Source organism: Lissotriton vulgaris, chromosome 8 (genome assembly GCF_964263255.1).
Source record: "Lissotriton vulgaris chromosome 8, aLisVul1.2, whole genome shotgun sequence".
Classification (NCBI taxonomy): domain Eukaryota; kingdom Metazoa; phylum Chordata; class Amphibia; order Caudata; family Salamandridae; genus Lissotriton; species Lissotriton vulgaris.
Window position 1 is genome coordinate 439,707,302 of NC_141696.1, and position 12,548 is coordinate 439,719,849.

General features: G+C 50.0%; 1 protein-coding gene across 1 annotated transcript in view; it reads right to left on the reverse strand.

Moving 5' to 3' along the window:
* Positions 1-12,548, reverse strand: part of UNC50 (unc-50 inner nuclear membrane RNA binding protein) — a 126,090-nt gene that overhangs the window by 29,458 nt on the left and 84,084 nt on the right. The window contains exons 3-5 of the mRNA XM_086934217.1: positions 12,424-12,544; positions 11,313-11,452; positions 11,121-11,222 (exon numbers count right to left, since the gene is read on the reverse strand). Of these exons, the coding sequence (XP_086790343.1) occupies positions 11,121-11,222; positions 11,313-11,452; positions 12,424-12,544 (363 nt within the window). The remainder of the gene's footprint in view (positions 1-11,120; positions 11,223-11,312; positions 11,453-12,423; positions 12,545-12,548) is intronic.

Below are 12,548 nucleotides of genomic sequence, written 5' to 3' on the forward strand. Positions count from 1 at the left end.
TACAAAATAGAAGGGTCTGAGCGAAGTTTTAAGTCTTGTAGGAATTCAATCCCCAAATGCATATAATTGCAACCACAAAAAAGAACCTACACGACTGAGATAATGACCTCTGGATGTTAATCTCAAGAGGATCACAGCTCAAACAGATGCTGTTTATATAATAATTGTTGGAAAGCAAAGGAAAAAGATGAAAAGAGGTGTCAACATGAACTCAGAATCACCTCCGGATTAGAGGTATCCCATCAATACACAAATAGTGTGCCCAGTGTCATCATCTGGGTACCCAGACAACCTAATGAAGCCTCTCTTAGGTAATCAGAGAGAGCAACAACCAGGTTGCATCCTTCAGTATGATTCTCAATGAAGGAAGAAACCGAATGAGATTGTGTACTAAGAAATGGCTGATATGGATACCTTGACAGTACAGTGCAAAAGAAAATAGTGAAACGTGAATATTAAAAAGGATCAACCATAGAGACGGACAATATGGCCCTATTATTCAATGTCTCGTGTTTTTTCCTACTAAAAATTTGAAAAAATGAAAAGAAAGAGAACTGGAGCAGTTACAAGTTGGTCACTGCTCTCCTGGTCGACACGTTTCAGCCACATGGAGAAAAGATCTTCCAGGCTTTCTTCAGGACCTAATTAACTAAATCACTGCAACTACAACAGTACATTTTATACATACAGTATCTTGACTCTTCTCTTGTGATTAACATGACCATTGTGCTGCATTATTACTCATCAAGAGGTTAACCTCACCTCACTCTGCACCAGCTAGAGTAAATAGAGGCCCGCCCTCTCCGTCGGTACCTCCCAGTCTGACGCTCAGCTGGGATGGAGGTCAGAGGCAAACAGATCTAATGCAAATGCTACTTACCAGTATGCATCTGTTCTTGGCATGTAGGGCTGCTGACATTCATATCTGTGCATAGATCGCCGCCTAGTGTTGGGTCCGGATGATTGCACATTGTTGTCCTGGAAGAGTCTTCGAAGTATCACAAGATAGGTGGCTTCTCCCCTGGACTACAGTGCGCATGGGCATCGCCTCCATCCCCAGATTGTTTTTAGCCATTGGCAGAGATGGAGTGAAGTATGTGAGTGATGACCATGCTATGAGCATATATATATATGAATACTGCAGCTGCTACAGGCGCCGGGGAGGAGGGTGGGCGATATGAATGTCAGCAGCCCTACATGCCAAGAACAGATGCATACTGGTAAGTAGCATTTGCAGTTCGAGGCATGTGGGCTGCTGAATTCATATCTGTGCATAGAATACATAGCAGTCCTCCCATTATTGGCGGCCGCCCGTGCCAGCTGCAGCAGTCTGAAAAAGTGTTTTGAGAACAGCCTGACCAACAGCTGCCTGCTGTTTGGAGTGCACGTCTACACAGTAATGTTTAGTAAAAGTATGTGTGGTAGACCATGTGGCTGCTCTACAAATATCTTCTAAGGGAATGTTACCTAGGAAAGCCATAGAGGCCCCCAACTTTCTGGTGGAGTGGGCTCTTGGTGGAATTGTGAGAGTGCGTTTAGCCTTAGCGTAACAGATCTGAATGCATTTCACGATCCACCTAGCGATACCAGCTTTGGAGCTAGCGTTTCCCTTGTGGTGTGAGGCAAATGCAACGAAAAGTTGCTTGGTCTTACGAAAATCCTTTGTCCTGTCAATGTAGTACATTAAGGCTCTTTTAACATCAAGGGTGTGGAGCATCCGCTCCGCCAGCGACTCTGGGTTTTGAAAAAACACTGGCAACTCAATTGTCTGGTTCATGTGGAATTGAGATACAACCTTGGGTAAGAATTTAGGGTTAGTGCGGAGCACCACCCTGTTAGCGTGTACTTGGAAGAAAGGTTCTTGGATGGTGAGCGCCTGCAACTCACTAACCCTCCGTAGCGATGTAATTGCTACTAAGAAAGCCACCTTCCAAGTCAGAAACTGAAGCTCACAAGAGTGCAGTGGCTCAAAGGGAGGACCCATCAGCCTTGTAAGAACCACATTGAGGTTCCATTCCGGAGCTGGTGGTGTCCGTGGTGGAATGACCCTTTTGAGTCCTTCCAGAAAAGCCTTGATAGCAGGGACCTTAAAAAGTGATAGGTGTTGCCTCTTCTGGAGGTATGCTGCCATTGCAGACAAGTGAATGCGGATGGAAGAATACGCCAAATTGCATTGGTACAGGTGGAACAGGTAACAAATGATGTTCTGAATGGAAGCATCTAGCGGGTCAATATCGTGGTTTACACAGTAAATGACAAACCGCTTCCATTTAGCCGCATAACAAGCTCTAGTGGTGGGCTTCCTTGCCTCCCGAATGATGTCCATGCAATCGGGGGGAAGATTGAGGTAGCCAAACTCTAGGACTTCAGGAGCCAGATCGCCAGGTTGAGCTGTTGCGGATCTGGGTGCTGAATGTCGCCATGGCTCTGCGTCAGAAGGCTGGGTGTGAGATGAAGCCTTTGATGCGGTACCACGGAGAGTTCCAGAAACGTGGTGTACCATGGTTGGCGAGCCCACGTTGGAGCAACCAGGATGAGAGTCATCGAGTGCTGCCTGAGTTTGCGTGCCACCAGCGGTATCAGAGGTGCTGGGGGAAAAGCGTACGCAAATCTGCCTGACCAGTTCATCCACATCGCATTGCCCTGCGATTGCGGGTGTGGGAACCTGGCGGCGAAGCTTTGGCATTTTGCGTCCTCCTTTGTGGCGAACAGGTCTATCTCTGGATGACCCCACCTTTGGAAGTACGGTTGGAGTACTGATGGATGTATCTCCCACTCGTGCATTTGGTGGCTGTGCCTGCTGAGCAGGTCCGCCATCTGGTTGTCCTTGCCCGGGAGATGCTCCGCCATGAGGAAGATGTTCCTCTGAATGGCCCACTTCCACATGCTCTGAGCCAGATGAGACAGCTGCGGAGAGTGTGTGCCCCCCTGCTTCTGAATGTAGTACATGGCCGTCATGTTGTCCGTCAGGATCAACACGACCTTGTTGCACAGATGTACTTTGAATGCCTTCAAGGCCATGAAGATTGCCATCAGTTCCAAAACGTTGATGTGCATCTTCCTTTGCTGTAGTGTCCATAGTCCCTGCACTGTGTAGTGGAGTACATGCGCTCCCCATCCCTGGAGAGAAGCGTCCGTTGTCAGGATAATCTGTGGCACAGGCTCCTGGAACGGTCGGCCCTTGCAAAGGTTTTGTGGATTCCACCAATGCAGAGAGTTGTATGCCCGACTGCTCACTAACACTAGGTCTGTCAGTTGCCCATGAGCCTGAGTCCACTGACGTGCTAGGCACTCCTGAAGCGGACGCATATGTAGTCTCGCGTGCGGGACGATGGAGATGCAGGAGGCCATCATGCCTATCAACTGCATGAACACCTTCGCTGGAAGCGAGTGCGGAGGTCTGAATCGTTGGATCAGCGTTTGGATACTGGCGATTCTCACTGAATTTGGCTGCGCAGTGGCTGCCAGAGTGTCTATTTTCGCGCCCAGATACTGCCGTATATGGGCGGGTTGGAGATGGGATTTTGGGTAGTTCAGCGAGAATCCCAGATCGTGCAGGAGATGAATGGTGCGGGACACGTGGTCGGCGCACTGCTGTTCTGACTTTGCCTGAATGAGCCAGTCGTCCAGATAGGGATAGACGTGGACGTTCTGGCGTCGTAGATGCGCCGCCACAGTCGCCAGGCACTTTGTAAAGACTCTTGGCGCTGTGGTGACCCCGAAAGGCAGAACCCTGAACTGGTAGTGCTGGTCTTGAATCGTGAATCTGAGGTACTTCCTGTGGGAAGGATGCAGGGGGATATGAAAGTATGCATCCTTGAGATCCAGCGTAGCCAGGAAGTCCCCCTGTTGAAGCAGAGGGAGGACCTGCTGCAACGTGAGCATATGGAAGTGCTCCGATAGAATGTACCAGTTGAGGGGCCTGAGGTCCAGGATGGGCCTGAGGGATCCGTCCTTTTTGGGGATTAGAAAGTACAGAGAGTAAACTCCTGTTCCCCTTTCTTGCAGTGGAACGAGCTCTATTGCCCCTTTTTGCAGCATGACTTGAACTTCCTGCTGCAACAAGTGCAAGTGCTCGCCGGACATAGGACGGTTTCTTGGAGGTATGTTTGGTGGAGTGGAAGTAAGTTCCAGACAGTAACCGTACTGGATAAGAGATTTGACCCACCTGTCCGTGGTGATGGATTTCCACGCGGGCAGGAACTGCTGGAGTCTCCCCCCGACCGGTGTTGTGTGGTCGGGGGGCAGTGACAAGGCGTCACTGTTTGTTGGTGGAGGAGGACCTGGAGCTGTTTCCACGTCCCCTGCCTTTGACGTTGTTGCCCCTGTAACCACCTCTACCTTTGTTGGTGTATGAGGTTTGGGTGTTGCTCTTATAGTACTGCGTGGATTGTGATGCCTGACCCCTTGAGGTGCCTCTGTTATTGGAGCGGCAAGGAACCACCCCGAAACTGCTGAGACTGGAGGGCCCCCATAGACTTAGCAGTGTCCGTGTCTTTCTTCATTTTTTCAAGGGTCGCATCCACCTCGGGGCCAAACAGGTGGTCTGGATTAACTGTTTGGTTCAAGATGGTTGTCTGTATATCTGGTTTGAAGCCTGATATTCTAAGCCATGCATGCCTCCGCAGCAACACACTAGTGTTTATCGCCCTGGAGGCGGTATCAGCCACGTCCAGCGCACATTTGATGGAAGCGTTGGTGATCAGCTTCCCCTCCTGAATCAACATTTCACCTGCCTCCTTGTACTGATCAGGTAAGTGCTGCAGAAGTGTTTCTAGGGTGTCGTAGTGCGCCCTATCGTAGCGTGCAAGTAGGGCCTGCGTGTTTGAAATGCGCCAAATATTAGCTGCCTGCGCAGCAATTCGTTTCCCTGAGGCTTCAAATATTTTTGACTCTTTGTCTGGGGGAGGAGCGTCACCCGTGGTCTGCGAATTCGCCCGCTTACGTGCTTTGGATACAACCAAAGAATCCAGGGCAAGTGTCCCTTGATGTACGTTGGATCCGAGGGCGCTGCCTTGTATTTTTTGTCAATACGAGGATTGATGACTCGCGCCCGAGTGGGCTCCCTGAAAACCTCTGGCGCGTGCTTCAGCACTCCCTTGAGCATAGGCAATGTCTTGACTGACTTTTCAGCCACTGAGAAAGTGTCAAACAGAAAATCGACATCCACAGGATCTGCATGTAGGTCGACATCATGATTAGCTGCAGCTCTCTCAATCAGAGCGTTGAAGGCTGCAGAGTCCTCAGTTGGAGAAGTCTTCGCTGCAAAAAGCTGTCGTTCATGACCCGACTGAGGGTCCTCAGGGTCGCCTCCGGCAGACCAAGGTTCATGTACCTCCTCTGGATCCGAGTATGCTGGATAATTGTACTCGTCCTCCTCATCTCCGTCACCTTCCCCAGCGTTAGAATGCGTCGGTGAAAGTTCCAAATTATGTGGAGATGCAGGCTCTATAGGGGCAGAAGTACCCGCAGAGTCCTTTTTGTTCTTGAGTGGAATACGAAAATGTTCCAACACCGGCTCCGTGGTGATCTTCCTTTTAAGGAGAGAGAGCTTCCCGGTGTTGGCGTCGATGATAACCTCTCGACGCTCCTCATCTGCGAGTGGCTGGAGCCGAGGCTTCGGCACTACCAATGACGCCTTGGGCGTTGACACCACCTTCAAAGGCACCCCGGCCCCATGCCTCAGAGCGAAAGCCTTCGGCGTCGTCTTCGGCGGCAGCGTGAAGTGGATAGGCGTCTGCGCCTTTGCCGGCTTTGGTGTAGACTTCGGCACCACATCCTTCGGTTCGGGAGCCACAGCGTCCTTCCGAATCCGCTGCAGGGACTCCACGACCTTTTTTGTTAAGGCCGGGGAGGGCTGGACCGGCTCGAGCGATTTCCCCGAGTCCGGAGTCGGGTCGGCGAAAGGCACGGTCTTCGGAGCCGACACATCACCATCCTTGGCCTTGACGGCCGGAGTCGGCGCAGCCAGAGCTTTGGAGTCATCCTGACGCTTCCTTCGGGTCATCGACCTCGACCACCTTCGGCGCCGACGCGGCCGCGTTGGTCGTCTTCGGCTTCGACACCGGGGTCTTCGGGTCGGCCATCTTGGCGTGGCTCTTGATGTCGGCCATTTTGAATTTCTTAGACATTGAGGCCTCTGGAGCCTTCTGTCCCACCAGTGCGACTTTCACTTTCGGTTTCGAAACCGTTGGTGTGGACCCCGATGGCTTCACTTTCGTTTTCTTCAACGGGAGTGGCGCATCAGAAATGTCCGTGGCCGGGCCCGGAGGCGAGGCCGTGGGACGATTAATGAGGTCTTGGGTAAGGCCCGAAGGCGATCCCTCGACCTGGGCCGTATAGTGTGGGTTGACCCCTGAGTCAGTTTGAGGATGCTCCTCCTCCGAGCTATCCTCCACGGTGGTAATGGCCCCATCGTCGTCCCCTACCTCACAGACGACTTCATCAAACTCCTCGTCTCCCGCGTCCTAGTTTTCTTCCTCCGACGCCGGGCTAGAGTCCGAAACTTGAAAGACATTGTCGTCTCCAACGTCTTCTTCGAAGATGTTGTCTGGCGGGGGCGCCGATAACTGGGCCTGGAGTCTAGCGGCCCGACGAAGCTTGAGAGTCTTCTTACACCGGGACTTTGAGCAGGCCATACACCTGGCCTCATCATGGTCCGGCGACAAACATTTGTTGCACACTGGGTGCACGTCGAGGTGTGAATACTTTGAGGTGCACACCGGGCACCTCTTAAACGGAGTTCGTTCCATGTCTGGAGCGTCGTGTAGGCCCGTCCGCGCCGACAGCACGCGGAAGGGCAGCAAGAGTTCGGAGCTGAAGAACAGACAAACCCGAACGAAAGACAATACCGACGCCAAGCCTAAAGACCTTTTGGTCTCAAGTTAGGAAAGTTAAACAACTATCGATTCCGACAGAGGGAACCGAAACACATCCGAACCCAATGGCGGAAAAAAACAATCTGGGGATGGAGGCGATGCCCATGCGCACTGTAGTCCAGGGGAGGAGCCACCTATCTCGTGATACTTCGAAGACTCTTCCAGGACAACAATGTGCAATCATCCGGACCCAACACTAGGTGGCGATCTATGCACAGATATGAATTCAGCAGCCCACATGCCTCGAACCCAATGCTCTCCCCACTGGTAAAAGAGACCTGGCACCACTCTGGATGGAGACGCCATTCGTGATTCACTAGACATGGACTGCAGAGCTCGTTGTCCCTGGTGTTCAGAGAATCCTGCCAGGTGCTGAACCACCAGGGATATGCCCTGCTGTTTCAGCCATGCCCAGAGACACATGACCTCCTTGATCAAGGGTCCACAACCCCACCCACCCGGTTTGTTGCAGGGGCACATGGCGGTGATGTTGTCTGTGAACACCTCCACTAACTTTCCCTTGATGAAGGGTAAAAAGGCTCTCAATGCCAAACGCTTGGAGCTCCAGCATGTTGATGTGTAGTCCTGAGGCCGCCAGAGACCAGTGTCCTCTGATCTCCACCTCTCTCAGATGGCCCCACTCATCCCAGGAGGGCAGCATCTGTCACTACTGTGAGATCTGGGTGGGGAAGGGAGAGGGGTCTGCCTCTGAGCCCATTGCGGTTCGCCAGCCACTACTGCAGGTATTGTGCCGTTCCCTCCGAGATCTGGACCATGTCAATCAGATTCGTCTGATGGTGTGCCCATTAGAACTTCAGATCTCACTACAGAGCCTGTATATGCCCTCTGGTATGAGTCACTTGCAGGATGGAGGAGGCCATGAGGCACAACAGCCTCCGTGTCATTCTCACCGACATCCAGGAAAGAGGCTGAAACATGGGTATCATTGCCTGAATGTCCTGGGCTCGCAACTCGGGAGGATAGGCCCGAAACTGCACTGTGTCCAGAACTGCTCCAATGAAAGGGAGCATCTGAGAGGGAATCAGGTACGACTTCGGCACGTTGATAGTGAACCCCAGCGAATGCAGGAGGTGCACCACAGTCTGGAGGTGGAAGAAAACAGCCTGGGGCAAGCCCCCCTTCAGCAGCCAGTCATCAAGAGAGAGGAAGACTGACACCTCTGATCTGCATAGAAGAACTGCGACCACTGCCATCACTTTGGTGATCACTCGAGGGGCACTGGTAAGACCAAAGGGGAGCACGGTGCACTGAAAGTGCTCATGGCCTACCGTAAACCACAAGTAGCGTCGATGGGCGGGCAAGCAGGACAGGGATATGAAAATAAGTGCCCTGCAATTCCAAAGCTACCATGCAGTCTCTCAGGCCCAGGACAGACAGGACCTGAGCTAATGTGAGTATCTTGAATTTTTCCTTTTTGAGGAAGTAGTTGAGGGCTCGAAGGTCTAGGATAGGACGATGGCCCCTGTCCTTTTTCGGGACCAGAAAGTAGAGGGGAATAGCAGCCATGACCTACTTCTGGTGCCGGACCCTCTCTATGGCTCCCTTGGCCAAAAGAGCCATGACTTCGTCCTGGAGTACAATTAAACGATCCTCCGTCAGCCGGACGTAGGAAGGAGGCATAGCGAGCCCCATTACTCCAATGTGATGTTGCGCCATTGGTGAAGGTGATGGCTGATCCTGCCACCAACTAAACGCCCATGATCAGGAAGGGCAAGATTAGGAGAGCTTAGGGGCTGAATCTGCCAGGGGTTGGAGGGTGGTTTGACTGGACCGCTGGCTACCCGGCCCACATGATGGGAACGAGCTGCACCCTCGTCTGCTCAGAGGGTAAGGAACTTGCGCGTCTCAATGGCTGGGATAGGGCTGGCGCGTTTGAAAGCCTCTTTCGAAGCTACAAAAGGAGTGAAAGGCAGAATAAGAACGGAGGGCAGCTGAGAAGCTCGAGGACTTGGCCATAGCCAGTGAGTCCTTAAAGTGCTCCAGCACTATGTCTGCCTTGTCTACGAAGAGACGGGAGCCATCAAAGGGCATGTCAATGAGCGAGGCATAGACATACCCAAAAAGCCAGATGTTCTCAACCAGGCGTGAAGTCTAACACCTATCGTCATGGAAATCGCTCCGTCCAGCAAGTTGGTTGTGTCTAAACCACATCAGATGCAGAACTTTGCCACATCCCTCCTGTCTGATACTGCTTGGGAGAGGATGGTCCGGGCCTCCTCCCGGACCTGTTGAGGAACTTGCTAAACAGTTTCCCAGGGAGAGTGGGAATAATGGCCCAATAAGCATTCAGTGTTCACTGACTGCACTGGAAGGCCCAACCTGCCCAGCCTCTTGGATTCCCTGTCCCAGGAAGCGGCAGGGAACGTGCCATGTGAAGTGGAGGCTTGGACCACCAAGCTCTCTGGAGTGGGGTGTGTAGCAAGTATGTTTGGATCGCCTGGTGCAGGGCGGTGGCAGCAGGCGATCGTCCTGTGTACGGGAGCCCCTGTGCTGGTTTGGACCAGGTTCCCAGAAAGACGTTCGTGAGGGCTTCATTGAATGGGAGCAAGGGTTCTAAAGAGGAAGCTCAAGGTTGTAGCACCCCCATCAAGATGTTAGTCTTGACCGCAACTGTGGGGAGATGTAGGTTATGGACCCAAGCTTCCCTGCGCACCACCTTTGCATAAGAAGCACCCTCCCCCGTAGCCATGGTAGGGGAAAGCATGCCAGTTTCTGAAGATGTATTCAGTCCACTGGCCTCACCCAATTCCTCATGCCAGTCCATGTCCTGATCATATCTCTGGTATTCTAAAGAGTCCAGTGGCCCTGCCCCTTTCTTCTCCCAATCCTGTCCTGTCCAAATAAGGCTCAGGGGAAGATATAGAGCCAATAGGTCCTGTAGGCACCGGAATCCACATTGGTCGACGCAGCACTGGCTCCGTGGCATCAGCGATCAGACTAGGCTGGCTGCGACGAAAGGCACTAGCGTCACTAGGAGAATCCGATACGGGGAAGGTCACAATGGTACAACCCGTGCTGATCTGAATCCATGGCCGGATGGAGGGGTGGGGAGCTGCCAGCGAGGAACCTGATGGAGCCTCATCTCACCCTGCAGGGCAAAAGGCGAGGCGGAGGGCTCAGGACACTCAAAAATGACACACATGGACTCATACATTTCTTTAATTTGAGGGGGGGGGTCGCTCCGGCTCACGGAAAAGAGGGGAGGCGCGGAGCTGACACAGACTAAGGTTTCAAAGGACAAGCCTTTGAACACCAAGGCTCCCCCATCGCGTTGGCCAATGGACAGGGAGAAGTCAAAGCATGCTACAACTTCTAGTGCCTCTTACCAGAGTGTTCCAAGGATCGTGAGTGGGACAAGGAGGGTTTGGGACTTCTGGAGTGGTTCCGGGACCTTCCTCTTGACCAGGACCGAGACCTCTGTGGAGTCAGGCATGGCGTTGTCTGCTGGGCAGCAAGCAAGTTTAGGGACCGCTCCCACAAAGCCTTCGGACCTATGGCCAGCCAGTCGGAACATGACTTTGAGTCATGGTCGTGCTCCAGACACCACAAGTAAACCAAATGTGAGTCAGTCACCAACATGGCATGGTGAAAGGCGCCACAATCTTCGATCCCTGAAGTCTTCCCAGAGGACATGACTTGAAGACGGTCAAAAAAAAGTTTTTAAAATCCTGACAAAAAGTGACAGAAGTTAGTCCCTTCATGGATTAGCGCAAAACGAAAAGAACTGACTTCAGCGCACCGAGGTGGCACCTAAATAGGTGACTCTGACGTCACCTCTGGCACGGACGACGCCACGCGGAGCTGACCAATGCCACCTACTGGGGCACAGGGTTATTGCTGGAAGAAAAATCTTCCAGATCCAGACTGACACCTGGGAAAGTCAAAGGTAAGGAATCTGCAGCTAGACGTCTCTATCAGACCCACTAAAATATTGGAAAAATATTGGCAAGACTTTTCAGGGAAATCTATCAAGAAAATGCAATCGACTAAAACTGAACCGAGATTACACAAGGCATCTGAAATACAATTTTTACATTAAACCAGAGAGGAACTAAAGATTTTCTCTCAAATGGGACCCTAGAACATGTGGAAAAGATATGCAGTATTAGACAGTTTCCATATAATAATTGTTAACTGCAGGAACAAGGACAGTATCTTTCTTAATTGTGCACTAAATTGGTCAGTTTTACAGAGTATAAAAATTTGTTTCTTGAGACTTACCACTGTATCCCAAAAATGTGATATAGATATAATAGCCAATTGCGAGCAACCAAAATGTATTTCCAACAAAGTATCCAACAAACCATTGCGACAATATAACATCTGCAAAGGAAATAAGAAGTGGATTCATGTTAATATACAATTTGAAATGCTACACTTGCTTTTTATTGCCAATAGTGGACAGGTACTTACGATTGATGAAAAACAGCTGGATGAAGTGAAGAATAACCAAGAGTGGATAGAAGGCATTTAGATGGACATCAAATGAATAGCCCCATTCCACATCATAATCTTTACTTTGACGTTTAACTAAATACTTGTTCGTAATAAACCTAGTTGGAAACATTATACAGAAGAATTCATTAAAACAACTATGCTCAAACAATAAAGAACTAAAACATTTCTGAACATGCTATTTACATTTGCCACACTGTATATCACACATCCAGCTAAAATCTTAATAAAACAAAATGTTTTAAATATGGAAAGTTCACAATCAACAGCCTCTAATGGATGGAAACATTGGCACCCACAAGTCAGTCTGAAAAAGAGTATGTAACGATACCTAATTTTGTTAGCCAAAGTGAATTCACTGCTAGGGGTGTATGAATAAAAGACTACAGCAAAATTAAGGCAATTTCTGAAGGAAATGCTCCAAGACTGGCAGACCGGTTATTTTGTTTTTTTAACCATTTTTGGTGCATGCATGTGCAATGATTTAGGTAACAATACAAGCTAGCTCATTATACAGACAAAGCGTGTTCATAATTCGGAGTACCGTGCTACTCGCCTAAAAATCGATTTGCGCCTTGTCGGGGGGTAGTAAGCACTATATAAATGCAATTACAATGATGTAAGTTAAGTATTATACAACTAACTTGATTACAGGACATATCAATATAGTTTAAATAAACAAATTATAACTCAGTGTCGGCTCCATGGCACCAGAATGATCAGAGTAATGTTGACTAATTTGGATAGTACGTTTTTCAGCCAAATCCACATTTCATGGGCCCTTCATAGCATAGTCCTAATGTAGTGCGCTACCTGGCTCAAAGTTTCCACATCAATCATCCAACAGCTCAGAGAAACATTAGGATAAAAAACACATGTTCCAACACATTTTTTATTTCTTTGTATAGCAGGGATGCTACAAGCAATCCCTTGAACTGCTACTCAAGAAACTAATTTGTAGCATTTCATTAATTACTGTAAATAGCTTTGGTCTTAAGTGCTATAAATAAATGAAAATAAATAAACTCATGCCCATAAACAAGGTGTTTGACTAAAGAAAATCACTTACCACATGAGGGTTGCAATAAGTAGGCCAACACCTATGCAGTCTATAAAAATAACCCAAAGGAGGAGCTTCAGTATCTGGAAAAATCCCATGTCCAGGACAAACCCAAATCCGAGTGTGGACACTGT